The 20,711-nt window shown below is 41.1% G+C and overlaps 1 protein-coding gene across 27 annotated transcripts in view; it reads right to left on the bottom strand.

The window, feature by feature from the left end:
• RBFOX1 (RNA binding fox-1 homolog 1) overlaps nucleotides 1–20,711 on the bottom strand; it is a 1,116,721-nt gene that overhangs the window by 569,493 nt on the left and 526,517 nt on the right. For 3 of the 27 annotated variants that reach the window (XM_088174492.1, XM_088174488.1, XM_088174493.1), the window contains exon 1: nucleotides 19,708–20,069. The exons of 23 other annotated variants lie outside the window; for them this stretch is intronic. In XM_088174492.1, coding sequence (XP_088030618.1) covers nucleotides 19,708–19,818 — 111 coding nt within the window. In that variant the 5' untranslated portion in view covers nucleotides 19,819–20,069. Of the gene's footprint in view, nucleotides 1–19,517; nucleotides 19,657–19,707; nucleotides 20,070–20,711 lie in introns of those variants that run through there. One more of the 27 variants, XM_088174507.1, reaches the window with a different exon arrangement.

Raw genomic sequence — 20,711 nt, forward strand, 5'->3', positions numbered from 1 at the left:
AGACAGAATGGTTTAATTCAGAACTGCCTAAAGTGAACCAACAGCTCCAATTAGTTTAATTACCGATTTCCCAGTATTGTATACAATAAAAAGGAGCAATTTTACCATGCTCTGATCAACATCACTTTGTGCTAAAAATAGATCAATGATATTAACTGCTTAATATCATGCAAGAATATAAGAAAATATTATAAAAATTATATTAAAGTTCAAAACTGTCAATATTTCTTTCAGGCTTTGGTATCCAATGAGAATGGAAAATTGTATCAATCCATTTGTTTTTTGCAGATGCAAACATTTTCTTGGTAATAGGCAAAGGAGACACCACTTACAATTTGAAATTGTATTAAAAGTACCATTAAAGAACAAATACAGAATTAATATAATTGATACATACATAAGGTATCTGAGTGTAAAGGTTGGCAAGTCTTTAAGAAATCTCATACATGTAAATTTTGTCCAAAATTCCAAATATTGTTTGTCCCAAGAAAAAAGCAAACACTTCCCATCGTCAAATCAGTGCTGTGACAGGGAATGACCTTCCCATTTTTTTTCACAGCTATTTATATACACATATATGTATATATATATATAAATCTGTTTAGGTAAGGGATGCAACCACTAAAGTGAGATGCCACAAAGGCACACAAAGGCAGCATCACATAAGGGACGTATTTTAGTGATACCCAAAATGTGAAGTGACTTCATCTCTCCATGCCATCCCTGTAACTTTGCCTACACAACTGTTCTGCTACACAGATTTTACTGTTTCCCTGTCCAGCATCTTCACACCCTTAATGATATTTCTCAACATATTCACACTGCTAAAAATGCTTAATTTGGCTTTTTTCCCTGCCGTGGCTGAGGCTGTGTGTGACCTTGAATTGGATGTCACTGTAGCAAGCTGTCTCTCACTGGGGGAGCTCTCTCTTTTCTCAGGTTTGAGCACAGATCTTTGATTTGGTAAAGCAGCACTCCAACAGCTGATGCAGCACTCAGTAATTTCCTCCAGCCACAGAGGTTTATCGTTTGTCCAGGCTTCAGCAGGAGCAGCAGTGTTTTACACACACACACAACATCCTTTTATGAAGGCACTTTGCAAAGTGCTTTGAAAACACTGAGCTTCACAGCCCCCCAAAAGGTAACTGAGAAGGATACAGGTATTGCTGCAGCTTCCTGCAGTGGCAGGACCAGCAGGAATTCAATAATGCACAGTGAAAACAATAAATCCAGCTGGAATTACAGTCACTCTCAAAGCTTTATAAAAAGCCCAAAATAAACAGTACAGAGCACTCTTTTTTCCCCTGCAATGCTCCTTAACACCAGGCTTGGAGAACTCACTGGCAATAATGACAACACTCCTGGGCCCAACACAAGTCTCCATTTTCCACACCTAATGACAGCAGAGTATGAGGAGATCCCAGCAGTTCTCTGATCAGCTGCCTTCAAAACCCAGTGGAAACAGCTACAACTCCATCTCATCCCAATGAAACGTCCAGATCCAAGGAAATAGGTTAGATTAAAGAAAATGGCTGGAATTCTGTTGGACCATGCTGTACCTTTAGTTTAAATGTATGAGTCAAGCCAAGATGAGGTCTGCTTTGTGGAATGGATGGAATATGAAATAATTGTGCTGCTTGCATCAGAAATAGTTAACAGGATACCAAGTGTAACAGCAGTGTGCATACAGCTGAAATGGCAAATAGTGATGTGAAAAAAAATCTCATTTTGTTACACAAGGGTTCTAATCCAACAGATGTCTCTAATTCCCCACAGCATCCAGAGCAAGCTAAAACACCCAAATCTCTGATATTTTGTACTTTAGAAATCTCTGGGTGATGTTGCATTTAGCAAAAGGGAAAAAATGTTCAAACTACAAAGGGTTTTTCTGTGAACTTCCAAAACTATACTGAGGATGAGGAAGCTTTCCAACAAGAAATAGAACCTTCTTGCAAGTTTTCCATGTATTTATGGCATTTTGTTTTTAAATAAGAACTTCAAGGGATACAGGAGAAACTTGAAACCAGTCCTGGCCTCCAGAATGTGGGACAGTGGCAATGTATATTAAATTATATATCATGGCACGTACAGGAGACAAATTAATTTGCACAGGTTATCTACCTTCCAGCAGCTCCCCAGATTTTCATGGCCTGTGCAACACTTGAAAGGTTTGCTCCAGCCCTCTTCCCCCTTGTCTCCCTGCTCTGCATTATGCCAGATTATTCTGTTATATAGGTCAAACTCTCTGGCAGAAAAGCCCCACATCTTTTTTTGTGATGTATAAGGCCAGAGATGTGAACTTTTAAAAGCCGTACCAACCCCATGACAATTATTTCAATTTCACGTAAAGGTCTTTAAATAGATCATCTTAGTAAATGATTATGGGCCACTTTCCTATTAAAAACCTTCTTTGCACAGTGAGCCAGGGCTGCTAATACCCACTTTGAGGAAGCATCTGAAACCCGTGCAGCATTTCCTACAGCAGGCAAACACTCCTACATTTCAGTATCTGACAAATGCCCGGGGAAATCTGTGCATGCACTGTGTTCATTAATGACACCAGCCTGTCCCTGGAGAGACTGGATGGTAAAAGGCTCCTGAATAAGAGTGATACCTACATTTTAATGGTTTTACATGGGACCTGTTAAAAAGTGTTCCCCATTTGAGGAGTGTGCCCCCTGATTACACAGACACAGCTAAAGAAAATAATGAATTTCAGAGATTGTAATTCAAACAGAGGGCTTGAGAAAAAAGAGGACAGAAACCAAAAAATTCTTGATCATTTTAATTTTCTAATCCCCCAACATGATAAACATTTAATAATCTAACTGCAAAATTCTTATTAAACACCTATGAAAGTAAGAACATTTCTAATCCTGAATCTAAGATATTAGGCTTTTTCCATTTTGTTTCCAATTCTGAACATTCTCTTATTTGCATTAGATTTGGTGATTGATATGGATCTTACTGCTTCATATAACATTTAAAAACTGCACATCTTCTGTTTATTCCACCTAAGGCTCCCATACCTTCACATGTTGCTGGATGTTTTCTCATTAGGTGAGCTGTGAGTTCTCAATGGTTAAGGTGAAAGCCCTACTGAAACAAGCACTTCTGAAGAAGGAAACTATTCATTCTACTATGTACACTGGAAATCCATGATGTATTTATGGAAAAATGCTGTCCAGTCATCAGCTGTTGAAGAAATATCCAAAATACAGATGTTGCCTCCTCCAATGCAGTTGGGTTTGTGAGGGGTACGAGCCCAAAAAGCTTTGGACTGTGCAAAGCCACCTCAGTTTTATGTGAGGCATTCTTAATGCATTAATTGGTGAGATATTGCCCAGGATAAACTGATACAGACTCTGCTGTTATCACTTTGATCATATAAACAAACATCAAAATTAGCATCACTGGAAAAGCAGAACTGCAAAATGAACAGTGCTGCTTTGCCCCTGATGTATTAAAGCCACAATGAGCTGACTGAGTCTAAGCAATTAAAATAATTTGTTTCCTGTTCATGATGTTATTAGATTTGGACAGATACAGAGGAGATAACATGATCATAAAGGAACACAGAAAACCTAAAGACAAAGTGATGGAGTAAATCAGCACAACCACTACAGTCAAGATCTGAAACTGGTAGGTGTTGAGGAGAATATAAATTATGACAATGCTAAGCAGCAAAAGCATTTGAGAGTTGATAGGAAATGAACATTTAAATAAAAACATTTCCTGGCCTGCTCAGCTATAACAATGTTCTTTTGTTTGTATTCTTTGTAATTTAGCTGCTTGACAACTTCATTCAACCTTCAGCAGCAAACAGAGGTATTGATTATCTCTGAACATCCTCATGGCTGGAGACTGGGACACAAACCATAAAAGCAGAGTTTCTGGTTACAAGTGAAATTATAGTTTGCCTACAAGATTGCACAATACATCAGAGAACAAATCAGCCAGCATAGGGCTCTGGGGTCACTGAAGTGATGTTGACACATTACAATAATGAGAACTTGAAACACCTCATGCCCTATTGATTTTTAAGCTGAATCATTGCCACTGCAGGAGATTACAAGAGTGTGTACTGGAATCATGGCCCACGTGGGAGATGCTGATGAAAATCACAAACAACTGCACCAAAATAGTTCCTCACCTGTATCTATTAGAACACAATGCCCTTCTCCCGTGCCCCCTCCCCAAGGTCTCAGACTACAATTCAATCAACGTTTAACTGCTTAACTACCTCACTTCAAACAATTTTCCTTTCTATTTTTTCTTTGCATGCATTAATTATGCAGATACATAACGCAGACTTGAAGCAACATTTTCAAACATCTCACAGTAGCTGCATATTAGAAAACCTAGACTACAAGATATGCTTTTTAATATTTCAAGTAGCTTTCCTGTTTTCACTCAACAGCAAATTATTCTATGCTGTGAAAATAATAACCAACTGATTTTCTCTGCACAGTGAAGAATACAATATGCAAACACCACAAGCCTTGCCAGCAGCTAAGGAACAAAAGTGCTTCTCTTTTTTTTTCCTCCTTTTACTTCCACTTGGTAGCACTGAGAACCAAAAGCTGTCAGAGGGGTGACCAGTGACACAAAATGATTACAGTCCTGTCACGACAAAAGGAGCAGTTATAATTTGCACTGCAGCCAATTACTTCAGGAACTCATCATTTTGCTTAAGGGGAGAAAATAATACCTCCATTATCTCTTCCAGCCAGGAGGGCTCTTGCTATGCCACAAAGGTGCAAGAGGAGAGAGGAACTATTTAACTAGAGCCCTCACGGTAAATAAACTTTGAAATTTGTGGCTTATTCTTGGCAATAAGTACTTTTTAAGCACTGCAATGGTGTTCTTAATGAAGCCTAACTGTTCATCAGCTGTCAAAGACAGAAGAAAGCAAGGGCTCAGTTGGGCTAAGTGAAGGAACGGCTCTGTGAAGAACTAGGTAACCCACGGAGAAGAGAAGAATTTTTTTACCTCTTGATGCACTTCCCAGAGAAAGGGATTAGACAGTTAAATATATCCTAAGGATTAGCTCCTGTTAGGCTCCTCAGAGATATGTTTTTAATCAGTGGCTCTGCACTTGGCATTTACTCCTTTAGGAAGGGGGGAAACTTTCAAATTATTTCTCTTCTACCATTTGAAATTCAGTGCCATCAGCAAGACTCCAAAGAAAGAGGGAACAGAAGGGCAAGGCTCAATATATGGTAGAGCCCCGTCCTTTTAAGTTCCTCTCAATTTTTAAGGTGCTTATCTTCAACCCAGCCTTTGGAGAGTTGTGATTCCCCAACCTTCCTTCAATGTGGATTAGACAAAAGAGAAGCAGCAGCAACAGGCAGGTTTTTAAAGGAACCGAGGTGTTTGTGTTTGTGCAGATGTGTGAGGATGCACTCGTGAGCCCTCATCTCCCCCCTGCCACCACCAGAGCACCTGCAGTTATTTGTTCTTGCCTTCCCTCTCCCCTTTTCCCAGCAGGGACCTCAGTTCTTCTTCCTGCCCAAACTGCTGCTGCTCCCTCTCGTACCTCAGCCTGGTAACCACACTTGAACTGGCCCATCCTCTGCCTGCTCCTCCCTCAGAGACACCCTCAGACACATCAGCACATCAGCCGTGCTCAGTGCCACATTCCAGCAGCTACAGCCTTGATTAATGGGGGAAACCATCCCCAGCAGGATGTGCTGTGCAATCCGGGGGCCAACAGGCAAGGCTCATGGCCAACACAGAAACTGCAGCACAGGACAAGCCACCTGCCAAAAAAAAAAACAGGCTTCTCCAGGAGGAAAATTCAATCTCTCAACAATGCAATAGGTTTTTGACAGCTGGAAAATAGTGCTAACAGGAAAGCAAATGAAGGGGACGCTCAGTGTTTGCACAGAAAGAGCAAAGAGCAGAGTGCAGCAGCAAACAGGACTGGCTGCAAAGATGCTGCAGGACTTGGTGGGAGTTTAAGAGAGTGCACAGAGGTGTGGACAGCAGGAACCCCACATGAATTCCCAGCTGAGCTGCCTTGGCTCAAGCCTTGCTCTCAGGACACCATGAACTGCCAGAAAGAGAAGCAAACCCACTCAGATTAATGACATCATCTGTTAGGACTGTGCATGTTTCCCACGTTTTATTATTTTTATGGTTTTTTTTTTTTCTCTCAGAGGAAACATATTCAGCATCCTCCTTATAGTTCTGGAGCTTTTAGAGAATCGGTATCAGTAAATCTGACAAATCCCTAAGCTCATTTTGGTAATATCGATCTTAATTAATGGCACGGTAGAATTCATTAGACAATAATTTTCACAACATTTGATGCTGGGCAGCATTAGCATACAGTCATGTCACCAGTTACCATTTTTCATCAAAATGCAAGTCAAATAAGGGGGAATGGTCTATTGAGTATGAAAAACCAATTTATTAATACTAAAAAATAGCTTCAGAAATTTTTACCATGCAGGTAGCATATAAATATATGAAAAAATAAAATAGCTATAAATGTATTGTCAAAATTCATATTCTGGGAGAAATACAATGGGAAAGAGACTGAATTTTGACAAAGAAACTATGCCAGCACAAAAAAATACTGCAATTTTTTCTCTGTTTTGTCAGTGAGAGAAAGTCTCAGCAGCACCTTCATAATTTGTAAACCTTATTTACAAGAAGTCAGGAGCCCTTAGCAGAGCACTAGACGTGACACCCCACCAGGAACTTTCCCTGTGATTTGCAGTGACACACCTGGTTCAGCTGCACAGAGTTTAGTCAGAATGAAAATTAGAATGAAAATTATAGAAGAGGGTCCAAGAGAACACCCATGGTAATGACAGAAGTTCAAACTGGTTAAAAGATTCCAAGATTCTTATACAAAACCCAGAGAAATAACACAAAAGCTGCTTATTTTTTAAAGGAAATAAAAAGCAGACTTAAAATAAATGCCAATAGCTGGCATGGAGAACTAGAAAATTCAGTTCTCAGAAAAAAAGGACATGGGAATATGCAAGGAAAATTAATAGAAAAGCAGAAGGATATCTCTCCTCCCACAAATTCTACCTGTCAGAAACTTTTTTAAACACTGCAGATATACATAATTGCAAGACTCGTTGTCAAAGATGTGTTGCTAAACCTGGGTACCCAAAGAAATGTTCAAGGGGAGCGTTCAAAGGGAAACTACATCATGTCCTGATGACTGAAACCTGTTGCCTTGAGGATCAACCTCATCCCTTCAACATTAAAAACCAAGGTAAAGCTGTTCCCAGTGCCCTGCTCAGCCCAAAGTCAAATAGATACAGAATAAACTCAAGTCTGAGCAAGGCACTCTATTTCTCTCTAGCTCGTTCTTTGTCTTCATTTAGAGAGTAACACTGAAGGTCTTGGAGACACTTCGTTTTGATTGTTTTGTTAAAATTGAGGAGGCTGTTTCTTTTTTGTTTGTTTGTTTTGTTGTTTTTTGTTTTTTAACTATTCCCTGCTCGGCACTGAAGCAGGGCTGGGGTTTTCCTCTTTGCCACACGATGTCAGTGTTGCCGAGTAAAAATTGGGAGTTTGCATATTTATCGGGACTCAAATAAAAGTTCAGACATTTTGCTCCTTTAAGGTGATCACGGGACGACTTCACAGGGCTGAAAGATGCCCCAGAGCAATCCATCCCGAACTTCCAGACCGCCTGGCAAGGAAGGATGTGCCCAGAAGGATGGACACAAGTGTCAACATCAGAATCCTTCCGAGGTTTGCTGTCTCGAGGGGATTGTGTAATCCCACCTCTAAATCTCATTGGCTTGAATTTCTGAAGCCTGACGAAAATTAATCCATGTTATGTTTATGAATCTCATGAAATAAATGGATTATGAGAGCAAAACTTCAAACATTCCTCGAAAGGTGAAATCAGCCCTGCCGTTCCCACATCCCCGGGGAATGCTGCCAGCTCAAACTGGGCAACTGGCCCATGGAGCTGTGTCAGAGAAAAGGATTTCATACCTGAATGGGGGAGGGAATTGTGCCATAACCTGCTCCCTAACCCTTCAGCACACACCTCTTCTGGAGCTCTCATTTTAAAACATAAAAATACGCTTCCTAGAAAATTCATGGTGCTGCTAAGGCACAATCGAATTCAATCCTTGCTCTCAGTCAGCCAAACCTGGAGAGAGAATGGAGGCCTGAAAATAACAGGATCACTGTAAAATATACCCTTTATACCTTATAACTGAAAATCCAACCATATAGATTTTTTAAAACCGGATCTTTCTTGTTGCAATATCACTGACAAAAGATTCAAAGTAACTTTTCTTCAACACTTGCTCTTTTTTTTTATGTCTCAGTCCCATTTTTCTCCCTATAATCTCTTTGTATCTCTTACTAGCCCACACTGTCCCACATTTGGGGTATGACAGGTAAAAGTCACACTATGTCACCTTCTGGCTTCAAACACTGGAATGTGATTCATTCTTCTGTGCAGCCTCGAATAAAAATCCTTCCCAAATGGGGGATGGGGAGAAGGTACTAGCAAAGTTCAGCTCCTGTGTGTGTCTGAGGCTGTTTAATTTGCACTAAAAAGCCCAGCAGATGTATGAAACACTGCCTGAGGTCTAATGTATACACTGATGTACCCAGACAGAAGCTTAAAACTGTAGGAAACAAGAGCAGGAATATGAAAAGCTACAAAAGGTGGATGCAAATGCTATTTTCCTCAGTTTATCTGTCTCCCTCACCATCTGTATTGACAGACTTTCATTTTTTTAGCACTTCTGCACAAAAAGAAATTAGAAAAGAAATGGTAATTGTAAATATTGAAGATGATGGCCATGTTGTTTCAAATCCCTTACCCACTTGTTACAAGATACTGCTTTGCATCTTGTGTCTTTCCTGCTAACATTTCATGGAGAACTTCCATGAACATACGTTTGTTCTCCTTCCCAACACTTTGTTCTGTCACTGTGACAGATGGCTTTACACTGAAGCATATGAAAATATTAAATTCTTTATCAACCTGTTGAAGTTTGAAATGCCTGTAAGCAATAACCATCTTGGCAGCCATTCCTTTAATACAGATATTACTGAAAGCTATTTAGTGCCTCCACATCAGTTTGCTATTTGTCACAGACTATTCTAAAACTACAGGTTTCTTTGCACTTCATTAGTAGTAGCATTGTTTCATTCAAAATAACATCATTTCTAAGCAGAATATTATGTTTTACTATTTATCCAGAAGAAGTTGAAAATTAATTTTGGAAATTACAGTTAGACACAATATGGGCTTGTGCTGTACCAAAGGGAGGGAGGAGAGCCCTGGGACTCAGTTCCCTACTGTTCCTTCTCAGCCTAAGCACAGCAACTGATGAAGCACCGTCTTCAAGACTGGAATCAGTTCTCTGTAACACAATATTGTATCCTGGGCCAAACTTGTTGTTGGCTCTAGTAACTACATTAAAAAAAACCCCAAACCCACAAAACATGGTGAAAAGAGGGTGTCCAGCATGCTTATCCTCCTCACATGGAATCAAGCAACTTCAGTTTCAGTAGGTAAATCTAAATTCCCAAGGCAAGGACCAGTGGTTAAGAACACATCCTTTTTATTTCTATTATTTCTTCAGCTGGAGGTATTTTGACAACAGGGTTGCTGGCTCCTATATAGAATGTGTAGAATACCACACAGAAAATAGCACAACAGAGCCTTTCTGGCCCCAAGGCACTCTGACTTCTCTCAAATAGTAAAATAAAAAGTCTCAACTAATGTTGAGTTCTAATATGTTCTGGTAATCAGCCTTTTATTAAAAACTATAATGTTATGTTATTAATAGATGTGAAAGTCTGCACAGTCCTCACACGAAAAAAATTGCTTTCTATTAATAAAGCAAAAATACATTCCAAATGTCTGTATTTTAAATGCTAGAGGCAATACTTCAGGAATAAGGAGAGCTGGAGTATGTACTATAGATGTTATAAGAGGTTACACAGAACCAATCTTCAAATACATCAATTCTATTATACCTGTCTTGTCTGTTATTGAGAGGATTATTCAGAACTTCCATAAATACAGACCAAGGACTTTGCCAGAACGAAGTTGCCATCTCCAGCTGAGTTTCCCCAGTGTGAGAGAGGAGACATCCCAGAGGGGAGCTGGAGCAGGGGCTGAGGAGGTGCCCACCCCTCACTGCACTGTTCCTCAAAAAAGATCCAGGACTTTATCAGAAACTTTGCAAAACTCCAGAATTTTCCAAAATCTGTTCCTAAGAAACCCTTCTGATGTTGTTTCACTGCCTCATCTCACAGAGTGTGACAGCAGCAGGAGGTCAGATTCTGAACTTGGGTTAAAAAACCCTTTTGGTAAGAACATGAGAGATTCACCTCTAAATGGGAATTAAATTTGCTATTTGAGAAAGATTTTCTATTTTAGAAAAGCACAGCACAGAACGAGTTCTGTCAGCTATAAATCAATTCTGTAGAACATATTTGTATATACAGCTGCTTTTTTCTGGCATTTGCTTCCCAAACCTTTCCTAAAAGCCTCCAGTGACAGAAATCCCATAATCTTCCTAACTCATCTGATTAAATATTAAGTATTCTTATGATCAGGAAGCCTTTGTAATGCCCAATCTAAACCCTCCTTTGTGTAATTTAAACTCACAGCTTCCCAACCTACTCACTGCAGCCACGGAGAAGAAGAACATGTCAATGCTGTTACATCCAATTACTTATCAGAACTTGTTTCTTTAAGCAGAAATGCAGTCTCGTGTCTGCAGGATTGAAAGATCAAATGAAACATCTGTTACTAACTCAAGTTGGACCCAGGCACTTTCTACAACATGCAGGAAAATGAAAAGGAAATTTCTCAGTGGGGAAGAAAAGGACAATTCCTTTTGCAATACCAAAATGAAACATGGCAAAGTCACAGTGCTGTCTTTTCTTCCGTGTTTCCAGTTTTCTTAAAACATAGGTAAAATTTGGGAGTTTGTTAAAATAGCTAAAAGGGATTGGTAGTAACCCTCGTCCCCACATCCAGTGAAATAACTGCCTGAAAAAACCTGCTTGGATGCAGTTAGAATGTTACAGTCTTTGTGCTTCACAGACACAAAGCTTTGGGGGAATAAATGTATACATCCTGCATGCTATTCCTAAAGATAATTCCCCATAAGAATCTCAGCTCCCTCATCAATCTTTGTCTTCTGTTATCTTAATGGGCACAATGCCCTTGGCTCCTCCAGTGGTGCTAAAACCCAAAGGAAATAAGAAAATAAGAGCAGCCCAACCCAGCTCCCTCCTGAGAAGGCACAAGATAATCTACCTGAGTCATACACGGTGCATGATTAGCTGCAGTTTGTAACCTCCACTGCTCTTCTTCTACAGCCAAAGCCAAGCTGTGCACCAGCCAGTGACTCACACCCATTATTTTACAATATTAGTCATTTAGTTGCTAATTAAAAAAAAAACAAAAAAAACAAAAAAACAAAACAACAACAACAAAAAACCACAACAAAAAGAGTTTACTACAAATTCGTGGAATAGATTTGCATCATTTTCCATAGATGCAAATGTATTTCAAAACTGCAGAAGCTTTTTCCCTTTTATCCCAGTTGTGCTTCACCCTCAGTTCTGAGGGGCTGGAATGACCCTTTGCTCCCCAGATCCTGTTGATAACACAGACCCGGGGCTAACACAGGCTGGAAGGAAGGAGCTTATCCAGGGACAGCCCTTCAGATCCTCCTGGATTCACTCCCTGGAGTGCAGAGGGGCTGCAGTGCTCAGGCAGAGCTCGAAGCATCACCTCACAGCCTTCCTCCACCCTCCCGAATCCCTGCCTTGCTCTTCCTCTCTGCCCACACTTGTCCTGTGAGGTTACACTGACAGGATAAATGTACAGAGCAATAACTCAGAGAAATTCATCCAGAGAAAGGATGTGAACCGAGAGCAGGCAGAGCTAATCAAGTCCTGAATGTATCAGCAGAAGTTTATAACTTTTATGTTTTTATGAGACAGATGATCACACATACAAATCCACACTTCTATAAATTTGAGAGAGCAATAAAACTTCCTAGCAGACTTTGGCAAAATAAAAAACCTCATAACCTCTGCTGCAAAAAAAGTCCAATAGGCATCTTAGAGATTTCAAGTCAGCTCTGAGAGCCACAGCCTCAAATGTTTAACATCTTACAATAATAATTTTATAATCCTGATTATAAATCATGGCCAATATTTGTCTTCCGAGGTAAACAATTTGAATGCAATGCTTTTATTTAAATGCAAAACGTTCTAAAAGAATATCTTAGATGAAAAATAAAGATTTTCAATCTAAATGATAACTAGAAAAGGCCAAAGCAAAATACAGAAATTAAAATGCCTGGGACAGAGACCTCAGGTCTGAACAGAATCGCTGTCATAAAAGACTCACACAGGGAGCAAGGAAATCTTTTTTTCTTCAGGTTCCCTGAGAAGATGAAACATTGAGGTCATCTGCAGCATGAGAAATTTTTATTTGTCTAGTAAAAAAATATTTTTCAAGACAGTAAAGGCTTCTAAGCACTGCAACAGGTGGTCTGAGGAGGAAAGGGACCCTCCCTTCCTGACCGTGTGAAAGATTAACAGGATGTCAAACATCAGTGACACTCGGCTCCTTGCAGGGAGCAGGGCTGCACTCCATGACATGGAAGAGAGTCCTCTGCATCACTGTTTTAAAAAATCCACACCAATATTTAGGATGAAGCCTTTAAAGTGACAAAAAAAAAAAATTGTACATGGAAAAAATTTGACGCTTTTATAATTTTCTTGCAAGCAGGGAAAAAAGGATTTTTTCACATAAATGCCTCACTGTAACACCAGGATGGAATTTTATTCAGTGCTTGCTCAGTTACATGTGGGCAAAAATGAATGAAAGCAGAAATAGCACAATGCCTCCCCTCTGCAGAGTGCCCTGGCCAGGCCTGGAATGTAATAATTAATTAGAAGAAACACTCACTTACAGACATGATGCCTCTATTAATTAGAAGGAATACCAACATACAAACAGGCTGGAGCTTTATTTTTCATTGCCCAGCAGCTCCCGGCTGCTGCAGGAAGAGCTCATGGCAGCCATAGAGCATCGCTGATGTTTGCTTTTTGCATTTATTCTTTTTAAAAGTTTGCTTCTTTCTCTTAGAGCAGACCTGAGCAGTGCAGTTTCTCCTCCTACAGGACATGCAGGATTGCACAGGAGCTCAGTCCCTGCAGCTGCTGCCTGTCCCAAGGATGTCAGCATCCCCCTGGACCCCCCTTTTAAAGCCTCGTTTCCTTCATAACTCACAGGCTGCAGCACTCTGCACAGCTGAGCTCTCCCCTGAGCCCCGGGTTCCAGTTCTAAAGTCCCTGCATTCAGAAGGGGTCCAATCAAAGTGCAAGAGCTGCTAAAACCTTCTGTTCTTGAGACAAAAACTGGGCACACAGAACTTCTGCTAAACTGTTATATGACTGTGCTCAATTTGATTTACTAGTTCTCATAAAATTATAGAAACTTGTTTAAGGGACCATGACATCTTGAAAATATAATTGGAAGTAAAGAAAACATAGTAAAGAAAATAAGAAAAGATAGCAAAATACCCAATGTAAATTCTTAATATTGCAAATTTACCTTTAGTAAATTCTTTCTCCCTGTTGTGGCTCAAAGAATGAGCAAGGATAAGAAGAAGGCTCAAGCTTTCAAATATGAAATTCAAAATGAAATTAAGTTGCTTCCCACAGCCTCTCTGTTGGTATAAAATTCAGTCTGCCATGATTGGATTTTTGATTCTGCTGGCACTGGGAAAGCCTCATGACTGGAATGAAATGCCATTTGAAATGAGATGTGGTTCTGAGATGATTTTGCTCCCTGGCACAGCAGTGGTATCCTGCTTTTCCTGGTAACTGTGAAGATTAGTGCAGGATTACAGCCTCAAGTGGTGCTGGCTTAACCAGCAAGGTGGAAAACCAGGACATCCCACCACTGTTCATCATCCACACCTCATCAATAAACACTTGTTCTGAAAGCAGCTAAACTATTCAAATGAAAGCATGAGATTATATTCATTTTCATTACTCTTGCAAAATATTCCAAGAAGAAAACAAACTCGTGATTTGAGATCACTCCATGCCACAGCCAAATCTGAAACCTTCCCTGCAAGCACAGGTGACAGCAGAGAGATTCTTCTACAAAATCCATCTCTTGCTCCTGTACACACAACCTGTTGCTATCATGTGAGCCATGAAAAATAAAATATAAAGCTGGGCCATGAAAAGCCAGAGGTGACCTGCTGTCCTCAGGATTCCAGCCACAAGGACACGTCCTGTCAGAGCAACTGGAAAAAGGCAAACACTTCACGCTGACATGGAAACATAAAATTCACACAAAACAGCCAGGAGGGAGCCAGGATGCTCCAGCAGGGCCTGATCTAAATGTTCTATTCTTAGAAGATTTGCTTCAGTTCTTCAAAGGTACTGAGGCTCAGCTTAAACTCCCCAAATGCTGCTGGTTTTGTTAAGGGCACCAGTGCAGCTCTCAGTGCCACGTGTGCCTCTCACCTCACTTGGCTGCAGGAGGATTCTACAGTTAAAGAAGCCATTAGACTCAGCTTAATTAGCAGTCACAAACAAGCCCTCATGTAAGCTACAACTCATTTATCCAGAAAAAACGATCAAACATCATTCCTGGATTCCTATTAGTCATGGAATCACAAAGGTCAACTTTAACAAGGAAAACATTTAAGTCAAAAAAGACATAAACACCTGTCCAGGGAGGAGCAGAGCCCAAGCAGAATAATTCACATATGCAAAGTGTGGCAGGCTGTTCTCAGGATCTTCACCACACTCCACCACAGGAGCAGTGAACAGAAAAAATCTTTGCTAAAGCTCTGGTCAGGTTCAGGTTGGGCCATTAGTCATGAGTGCTATGATTTACATCTGGTTATGTCCCTCCCCTTCTCTTCCCAGCTAAATCTGCAGTAATTACCAGAGAGGAAACCTGCTTAAAATTTCTGAACGTCAAATACATAAAAACAGAGTATTAAAAAAACCAAACCAAAACAAAACAAATAACAAGAAAAAAAAATTAAAGAACACCCACAAAATCAAAATGGATCCTCTGTTTTTCAACATGAAAATGTTGATAGGTTTTCTGATCATGATTAGCAAAGCCTTTTATTTCATACATATTAAACACTGATTTTAAAAGCTTCTTTCATTAATTTCTAAATATCAAACCATTTTGTTTTTAATTATCTCTACCAAAATGCAGGTAATTAATGAGTAGCTGCCAAACCCCAGGTATCCAAAACAGAGGAAAATAACAATGTTTCCTTCTCCTGAGAACAAAAATATTTAAATAAATCTGTGGGTGCAGAAGTAAAGCAAGAGGATTTTCAAGAGTTTCTGGGGTATGGAGGTACACTTTGTTTTTTGTCAATACCTGTCACAAAGGAACGTTTTGAAGTTTTTATGTCTCAAAAAATACTGGAGGGATATTAAGTCCAGGCAGTAAAACTGGGCTCTTTGTCATGTTTAATTGCTTGGATTCATAACCTAGTTTTGCTGAATCTGGATGTTACTGCTGACTCAAGCAGTTTCTCCATTTTAATACTGTAGAAAAAGTTGTTGTGTCTCCACTCTTGTGAGATGAAAGCAGTTTTTGAAATATTCCTGACCATCAGTGAAATTTGTCTCTGCAGAAGCTAACTACAAAAAAAAAAAATAATCTCTGACTGCAAGCTGGTGAAGGAAGCCACAGTGTGCTTCATTTTCAAAGACAATGAAGGGAATCACAGCCTCTGCAATTGAGCATGGGTAAAAGAAATGGAAAGGGCAACAGGCACGATGGAGAAAACAGAAAGCAGAAATGCTCGCACTCAACCCCAATCCCACAAAGCAAACACGTTCCCTCCCACTCTGTCCAAACTGAAGTTCAGCTAAGGTAAAAGCAGTGACTGCACAAAGCCACTGCCATGTTCCTTAATATCTCCACTGGATACCTTAACAAAAAAAATAAAATTAAAATAAAATGGAAAATACTTATTCCTACTGACAGAGAACCCCATGGCTGACACGATAAATTTAGAAGGAAATGCCACCAGAAGAGAGTTTTGGCAGTGACATATTTATTTCTTTTCACTGTCTGCTATCTCACCCAAATGCAATCCCACAGCATTTGGATTTTAAATAAAATGTATTTGTGATGCACCCTTTGAAAGGACAAGCCTGCAGCTCTGTTCCATCTGCTGACTGTGTACTTGTGGCACTTCTTGTGTTCCAAAATGCATCCCTGGGCACAGCCAGCAGCTGCAGGTCAGTGCATTCCTGAATTCCTCATCTCCTCACAGCTCATTTAGGAGAACACATCCCATATTCCTTTGTAACACATTCCAAGAGAGAAGTTAAAGGTAGATAATCATGCTAAGCTGATTTTCACTGAGATGGGAAATATACCTATTAATGGCACAATAATAGATTTAAAACTGTACCCTCACACAAAGTTAACACATTTCAAAAGTTATCCTTAGTTCATAGGAGATGCTGTAAATTATGGCCCAACCTTGAAATTTATATAAAACCCCCAAAACACTGAAAAACTCTCTGAAATGATCGAGGCCTTCTGAAGTCTTTGTTCCCATCTCTAAACCCTAGAAAGCCACAATCCCATGACACAACCCCTCTAACAAAAACTCCAAAATCCCTATCACTGGTCAGCTGAGAGCTTGACTTCAGTAGCTTGATTTTCACTAAGGAGTTGAAAATAACTCTTAGCACATTTCTTGCTTAAATATATATGTATGAAGTAAACTTCAGACAAGATATTTTCTGTAGTTAAAGTTCCCTATGCATTTTTTCCCCAGTTTACTTTTTCACAATTACCACCACAATAACTTAAAAGCATGAGTTTACCACAGTTCTCTCCCTTATCCTCTGTAATTTGATGCTTCAGTTACCATTTCTAACATATTTATCTTCATAAAATTAATTAAAAATGTAAGAGCAATATTTTTCCTTACAAAAGGAAAAGGCCAAACTTCCAACATTATTCTTGAGAACATTTCTCTAGACCTTTTCTAGCATTTCAAATACCACCCAGCTGATCACTTGAACAATCAATTTATTACTTGTTCCTGGAAAAGTTTTCTGGTTTATGAGCAAAACTCAGATCCTATGTGAAACTTTTTTTAAAAAAAAGAATAAATTTGAACAATGTCATGATAATGATGCTACTGAAGTCAGTGGTTTAAAAACTGAAGGTAACACCTTGAAGTTGCTTCATCCACCCATTGTTAAGTTATTATGATTTCAAAAATTGACTCAAGTGGGAGTAGGCAAGAATATAAAGCTCAAGCTTTCTAAAACTGTGCCTGGAAAGGGGTGCAATGGACTGTGCTGACTCCTCGAGGTGTCAGGGTGTTGGACAGGGAGAGACATTGATTAAATGGAACCTCCTGCCCACAGCTTCCAGAGCAGGGAATGGGAAAGGAGCTACTGTGTGTTCATAGCATTTCAAAGGCCAAAAAATGTACTGCTTTGGGAAGGAGAACTCCAAAAGGGATAATCAAAGCCCTCCCAGATCCATAGATTTAAAGGAAGTAAAGCTGATGATTGACAGACATTGCCCAGGCACTCATGGTGAAGCCCCTGTAAGGGATAAAACCCCAAAGTCCACTTTTTTTCAGTAAATGATTCAGATCTGAAACACCAATAATTCTCCCCAGCTGCTGTAAACAAGGGAGCACTGTTCTTTGAGTAGCAGTTTTGCTCACTCTTCAACTTTACTTGCATGTTCAAGAAACAGATCAACAGGAACATTAAATATCTAAGAAAAAAGCCACTATGTATGGTCAGAATATCAAAATATTCAAACTTCATACATAGCTGTTGCTTCATTTTAGAAATACCCATGGAATCAATATACTGCATGCAAACTGATTTTTCTAAATATTTCATAAGAAAAGAAAAGCAAACTTTCTATGCTTATAGCATAGCACTTATACAAACCCTAAGTACTCTGGTAAGACCAAATTCCTTATCACTACAGAAGTAACAAATACAAAGGCTGTTTTGGATCTTACTAAATTCCTCAGTATCCATCAAAATCAAATACCTGAGATGGAATTCAATGTCTGGTCCTGGAAGAAATGTGATTTTACAGTGTCTGAACTGCAGAGCCCAGCATTCCATTACTGGGCTGTGCCAGAGTCTCCTCCATGTGACAGCAAGCCTTTCAAAAATATTATAGCCCTATGAGGAGTCTGGACGAGATTCCTTTTTCTAAAAGCTGGAAAAATTCACCTTCTCCACTCCCCTCAACATTTTTTGCAGACTTCGAAGTTGTGTGGGTTTTTTAAAGGAAGAATATTGCTGAAGTCATTCAAAGTATTTAAATTACTTTGCAATTATATCCAGCTGGAAACCGGTAGGCATTTTTAAATCCCAGTCTTTTATACCCCGTTCCTGCTTTTTTCAATGCAAATACATATAAATGGATTGTTAGCCAAAATTACCTGTGTGTTTAAACTGTATTTGTTAACAAAACACTGCTGCTGTTATATCCCATGCATTTTAACAACCACAGTAATAAAATCTTCAAATACTCATAAACTGTGTTTTCTAAGATCAGTGTTTTATGCTGGTGACACACAGGGATGTTGAAGTTAAACAGGCACCCATGTTAGTCAGGAATCCTGTATGTACCCTGCTTGCTGCAAGGCAATAATCCACCTGACAAAGCCCCTTCTAATGAGACTCCTGCTCTCTTTCATATAAATGCTAATGCATATTCCATCCACAGAAAGCCAAGCAGCTTTCCGAAGATGAAGTTCACATAAACTTCAGCCGAACACGGAGGCAGGATGGATAATCCCTCCCCGCACGTTGTTTTCTGTCGGCATCTCGCCGAGCAGCGCTCACACCCAGGGAAACGCGCTCGCACCGCCGGGAGGCACACGGGGCACGGGCGGCAGCGCCGCCGAGCTCGTACAGATCACACCTGGCACCACCGGAGCATCCCTGAACATCCCAGAGTAATCCAGAGCATCCCTGAGCATCCCTGAGCAACCCAGAGCATTCCTGAGCATCCCAGAGTAATCCAGAGCATCCCTGAACATCCCTGAGCATCCCTGAGCATCCCAGAGCAATCCATAGCATCCCTGAGCATCCCTAAGCAACCCAGAGCATTCCTGAGCATCCCGGAGCATCCCTGAACATCCCTGAGCAACCCAGAGTAATCCAGAGCATCCCTGAGCAACCCAGAGTAATCCAGAGCATCCCTGAGCATCTCGGAGCATCCCTGAACGTCCCAGAGTAATCCAGAGCATCCCGGAGCATCCCCGAGCATCCTAGAACATGCCTAAGCAACTCAGAGCATCCCTGAGAATCCCAGAGCATCCCAGAGCGCCCCACAGCAACTCTGAGCATCCCTGAGCATCCCTCTGGCCCCGGACCGGGCACTCGACCCAGCCGCGCCTGCAGCCCGGCACAGCCCGGCATCCCTGCACCCCTCACCCGGCCGGCAGCAACAAATCCTTTCACCTGGCTGGTACTCCCCTCACCTGGCCGGCAGTCCCCCGCAGCCCTCACCTGGCCGCAGCCCTCAGGTGGGGAAGTCCCCGCCGGTGCCAGCCTGGCAGCCGCTCATGCCGAGCGTTCCCGGCCCCTCCCGGGGGCACAGCCGGGCTCCGGGCACAGGATGGATCCCGCCCTCCCCCGGCCGACACGGCTCCGCCGCTGCCGCCGCCTTACCTGAAGGGCATCTCCCACGCCTGCCAGCAGCTGCCAAGGTTTCATGGTCGGCGGCGATGCCGGAGCGGCGCCGGGAGGAGCCGGGCGGCCCTGCAGCCCCTCCTGGAGCATCCGCCGGGCACGGCTGCCGCGTCCCGGTCCCTGCGCCCGTCCCTGCCCCGCGGAACTCGGCCGAGGAAGGGAAGGAGGCTCCGCTACCCCCGCCCCATGGCCGGGTCCGTGGGACGGCACCGATGGCTCCGAGCGTGCGGAGCTCCGGCCGCGAGAGCCCCGCGCTGCCCCCGCCGGGCTCCGAGCTCCGAGCTCCGCACAGCCCGCCTGCTTTATTCGGAGATAAGAGCAGCTCCACGCCGGCTTAGCTAAAAAACACAGCCTTGTGGGAAAGGAAGGTGGGCACGGGAGAGCAGATTACACTCAATTATTCATTTACGGAGAGGCTTAATGGACGGGCTAAATATCAGCTGGTTATTGGAATATTAGACGCGGTGCTGAAGTTTGCAGGGGTTCACTATTAGGATCAATCTTATACATAGGAAATGGTTAACGGTTGGATTAAATTATGATTAATCTCTTGTGAAATTCTGAATTTCTTTTTAGAATGTTATTGCAGACTAAGTCATTTTTAAGACAAAGACTGGCTGAAACTGAAATAAAACCTGAAAATCTTGCACAAGAGATGGCAGCAATTAACACATTTGCAAAGAAGAAAAAAAAAGTTTCAGATAAACATTTAAAACTGATCCCTTTCACTACACAAAAGCATTGCACATGCTCTATCAAGCTGTTATTTCAAAGTACATCTATTTATGCAACTGAAGTCACAATCTGTAAACAATCACATGTACTCTATTGAAAAATTCTCAAGATGCTGCTCAGTGGACGTCTCTAATTCTGTTAAATGAATTTTCATAGCACACATCTACTATTTCTCAAAGAAACCCCACAAGTTTATTAAAACATCTTTCAATATTTATCATCAGTCTGCAATTAAAATTGAGAACTAC

The sequence above is a fragment of the Sturnus vulgaris genome, chromosome 16 (genome assembly GCF_052056855.1).
Source record: "Sturnus vulgaris isolate bStuVul1 chromosome 16, bStuVul1.hap1, whole genome shotgun sequence".
Taxonomy (NCBI): Eukaryota; Metazoa; Chordata; class Aves; order Passeriformes; family Sturnidae; genus Sturnus; species Sturnus vulgaris.